General features: G+C 44.1%; 1 protein-coding gene across 1 annotated transcript; it reads right to left on the bottom strand.

Moving 5' to 3' along the window:
• Positions 1-1,499: 1,499 nt before the first annotated feature.
• Positions 1,500-1,880, bottom strand: LOC113562637 (craniofacial development protein 2-like). Its single transcript, XM_026972616.1, has one exon. The coding sequence runs from the start codon at positions 1,878-1,880 to the stop codon at positions 1,500-1,502; it is 381 nt and encodes a 126-aa protein (XP_026828417.1).
• Positions 1,881-4,347: the final 2,467 nt, after the last annotated feature.

Raw genomic sequence — 4,347 nt, 5'->3', positions numbered from 1 at the left:
CCCCTGACGGAGGTCATTCTTTACGATGATGACTTCTGATATCCTATTACCAAGCTTGACTCGACTGATTGTCCCGCGCATTGTCATTCTCGTTAATCTAATGAGTTTTTCCGGGATCCGTATTTCTCTCATTGCCCTATAGACCGCTGTCCTATGTACCTTATCATAGGCTTTCTGGAAGTCCACAAATGCATGCCACGTAGCGTCGCCAAACTCCCATGTCTTCTTCAAGATCTGCCGAACTGTGAAGATCTGGTCTATCGTAAAGCGATTGGTCCTAAAGCCGCACTGATATTCTCCGATACTTGTCTCTGCAAAAGGAGTTATCCTGTCGCATAATAAACTTGAGAATATCTTGTACGCCGTATTCAGTAGGCTGATCCCTCTATAATTTTCGCATTTCGTCTTGGCTCCTTTTTTATGCAGCGGTACAATTAGGCTCTTGCTCCAATCTCTCGGCATCTCCTCCTCTTCCCATATTCGCCTTATTAGTGCGTGTAGACTCTCAACTAGCCGGTTTCCTCCTGCCTTATATAGCTTCGACTGTATGCCATCCACGCCTGCCGTTTTGTTGTTTTTCAATGCTGTTATCACAGCCCTTACTTCTTCAACGGATGGCGAGTCCACCTCTTGCTCGTCATGGTTATCCATGTCCTCCCGGTTCTCGCAGTCCTCATCCTCAGATCTCCCCTCCGCCTCGTCATTCAGGAGCCTCTCGAAGTACCGTCTCCATCTATTCATGACCTCTAGCTCATGCGCAATTAATTTGCCGTTTTCATGCCTTATGCCTATTGCCTTTGGATCGAAGGTCTTAGTAATTTGGTCTACTTTCCGGTAAAATTTCCTGGACTCGTTCCTCACTCTGTTCTCTTCCAGTTCCTTTACATTTGTCTCGATTGCCTCCTTTTTCTTTCTTCTCATCACATATTTCGCTACTGCTCTTGCCTCCCTGTACGCTGTCACGTTATTCCTGGTCTGTCTCTGTATACATTTCAGTCTCTTATCATTTTTGATCGCAATGGCCTGCCTACACTCCTCGTCGAACCATCCTTCTCTCTTCCGTTGCTCTTCTCTCCCCACTGTTTCCTCCGCCGCTACCGTCAGGCATTCCTTCATATTTTCCCATTTTTCCTCGATGTTTTGCTGCACACTTGCTGTCTCTGTCTTCTCCGCCACTCTCATGCTGAACCGACTCCTCACCCTCTCCTCTCTCAGCGCCGCTACCCTCCATCCTCTCACTACACTTTGCCTCCTTCTTTCACTTTTTATGTCTATTTTCTGTTTCATCTTTGCTACTACTGGAATGTGGTCCGAATCTATGTTTGGTCCCCTATAGCTTCGTACATCCAACACGCTATTTCGGTGTCTAACATCAATCATCACATGGTCAATCTGGTTGATAGTTTCTCCGTTAGGGGACTTCCACGTTCCCTTGTGTATGTCTTTGTGAGGGTATTGTGTGCTCGCTATCACCAACTGTTTGGATGAGGCATAGTCGATCAGCCTTTCCCCGTTGTCGTTAGAGTGTGCAAACTATGCATCCCTATCGTTGGCTTATTGTGCTCTTCTTTTCCTATTTGGGCGTTAAAGTCGCCCAACACTATCCTCGCGTCGTATGCCGGGCACTGGTCGTAGACTCGTTCGAGTTTCTCATAGAACTCCTTCACCTGTGTATCCTTGTCCTCCGTCGGTGCGTGTGCGTTCACAATTGTAACGTTGTAGAAACATCCTCTTATTCTTAAGGCACACAACCTTTCGTCCATTGGTGTAAAGTCCACTACCGCTCTCTGATGTGCCTTCCGGATCAGAAACGCAGTGCCCAGCTCGTGCCTGCGCTCACTGCCACTATAATATAATGTGTATTCCTTCCCTTCAATCATGCCTCTCCCTGGTCACCTGACCTCCTGGAGTGCGATCACATCCCATCCATACTTCTGACATTCCTTCTTCAGTTAGAAGGCACCCGCTCTATAAAGACTGCGTATGTTCCATGTTACAATTTTCAGCGTGTCCTTATTCCTGCCGTGTCGTTTCCGTGAAGACCGTCCTTTTCCGAGGCTGAGTTTGTCTTTCGTAACAGGAATGTTTTTTACGGAGATGGGTTGTTAGCCCATCGCCCAACCCCTTTTAGTTGCCTTTTACGACAAGCAGGGGGTACTGTGGGCAAATTCTATCCCCTACCCACAGGGGAAAATTGGAGCAACTACTGAACGAATATCCTTGTCAGACGCAACAAGAACTTACTGAAGAACTTGGTGTAACTCAGCCAGCTGTTTCCGTACGCTTAAAGAAACTTGGAAGAATTTCAAAAGGAGGCCGTTGGGTTCATCATGTACTCACTCCGGAACACAAAATGAGACGCTATGACACAGCAATGTTCCTGTTGTTACGATTCAAACGAAAGGACTTTTTTTATAAAATTGTGACTGGATATGAAAAATGGGTATTGTACGACAATCCCAAAAGACGAAGGTCATGGATTTATCCGGGTGAGCCATCAACAAGTACTGTGAAACCGAATATTCACGCTAAAAAAGTGTTGTTGTGTATTTGGTGGGATTTTAAAGGCGTTATTTATTATGAGTAGCTCAAACCCGATGAACTGTTACTTCTGAACGTTACCAACAGCAACTCACTCATTTAAGTAACGAAATCGAGCGTAAAAGACCATTTATTGGCAATGGAACCCGGCAGGTGATTCTGCTGCACGACAACGTGCGGCCACATACGGCAAAAGCGACCCTGGAACTTATTGTTTCTTTGGGCTGGGAAATTCTCCCGCATGCGGCTTATTCTCCAGACCTTGCCCTTACGGATTATCACCTGTTCCAGTTGCTTCAGTATCACTTAGTGGATTTCCACTTTAAATCTCCTGAGGCGGTCAAAAAAAGCATCGATGATTTCATAGAATCAAAACCACCATCTTTTTACCGAAGCGAGATTTGCCAGCTGCCTGAAAGATGGCAGAAGTGTGTGGAAAATAATGGGGACTATTTCAAAGATTAACAGGTTATTCGTTTTTTTCGGAATAAACATTAAAATCATGCTAAAAAGGCACCGAACTTATTTATACACCTAATAATATAGAAACAAAAATGAATTATAATTATAAATGAAATCTTCTTTATATGCCACAAGAAATATAAGAAATCTACACAATTACAGTAAAAACCTACAAAATAATACATTTGTTTACAGTTACCGTCTCGAACAGGCAATGCGGATAAACAGTAATTACGAAATAACTAATCGCAGAAATAAAAACAAGATATACAAGAAGATAAGTCATGCAGTGGACATTCATCGCACAGCTATTGAGTACGTTTCTATTATATACAAAGTGTCTCGCGAAAAGTGTACAAACTCCTACAGATAAATCTCGTTAAGCTGAACTAAAAAGTCTTATATCATTTTATAATTAACCACGTAAAATTTTAAGATAGTAATAAAAGAAGATTAGCGAATTAGCGCGATGCGATGGGCCGAGTCTTGTAAGCGCGATGTCAACACATCCTCTCTACGCTGTAAGCATGCTGTTCCATTCTCAATCCTTATTATTAACAATAGACGTTTGCGACGGTATTGATAGGTAATAAAATGCTTACAGCGTAGAGGGGATGTGTTGAAATCGCACGTCAAATGTCGCACCTACAAGACTCGTCCCACCGCATCGCGCGTACTGATTCACTAATCTTCTATTATAAATATTTCAAAATTTTACGGGATTAATTGCAAAATGATATAAGACTTTTTAGTTCAGCTTAACGAGATCTACCTGTAAGAGAGTGATTGTACACTTTTCGCGGACATCCAGTATATATATATACGCGCGTGCGTGTACATACACACGCACACACACATACAGAGAGAGGGAAGAAAGGAGAGAGAGAGAGAGAACATTTTTCAAGAGACACGGTAGTGTCTCGCGCCAAGTATATGCGCAGCGAGACCGACCGTGTACTGTTACGCGATCGACGCTTTCGCAGACACTCAGATTATTAGATCTCAATAACCGCTGAACGGATCAAGTTCAGAGTAGGCTCAATGGATAGCTTGGGGTCGAATTATGTAATAAAAGTTGTATCTGATGCTGCGTGGAGCTGGTCGGTGGAGCAGCTCGATTCGGATCGCCCAGCGCTGAGCACGAGAGTCGGGCACTCTAGATTCTGGAAATCTCGAGCGGGAATGGACAGGAGAAAGTATACACAAGTTATCGCTCGATTTCGTCGATAGAACAGCTGACTTTATTTTGATCACGAAATTAGGTCACGGCCGAGAGCTGACGCGTGGTCAATATTCACTTCGTGTGGTCGGAAGCGTGGACTGATCGTTGAGGAGCCTCTGACA

The sequence above is a fragment of the Ooceraea biroi genome, chromosome 9 (assembly GCF_003672135.1).
Source record: "Ooceraea biroi isolate clonal line C1 chromosome 9, Obir_v5.4, whole genome shotgun sequence".
Taxonomy (NCBI): domain Eukaryota; kingdom Metazoa; phylum Arthropoda; class Insecta; order Hymenoptera; family Formicidae; genus Ooceraea; species Ooceraea biroi.
This window is presented reverse-complemented; position numbering and strand designations above follow the sequence as displayed.

Excerpts from the sequence above, each read along its gene's own strand:
- LOC113562637 (XM_026972616.1), bottom strand. The coding sequence starts at position 1,880 with ATGATTGAAGGGAAGGAATACACATTATATTATAGTGGCAGTGAGCGC.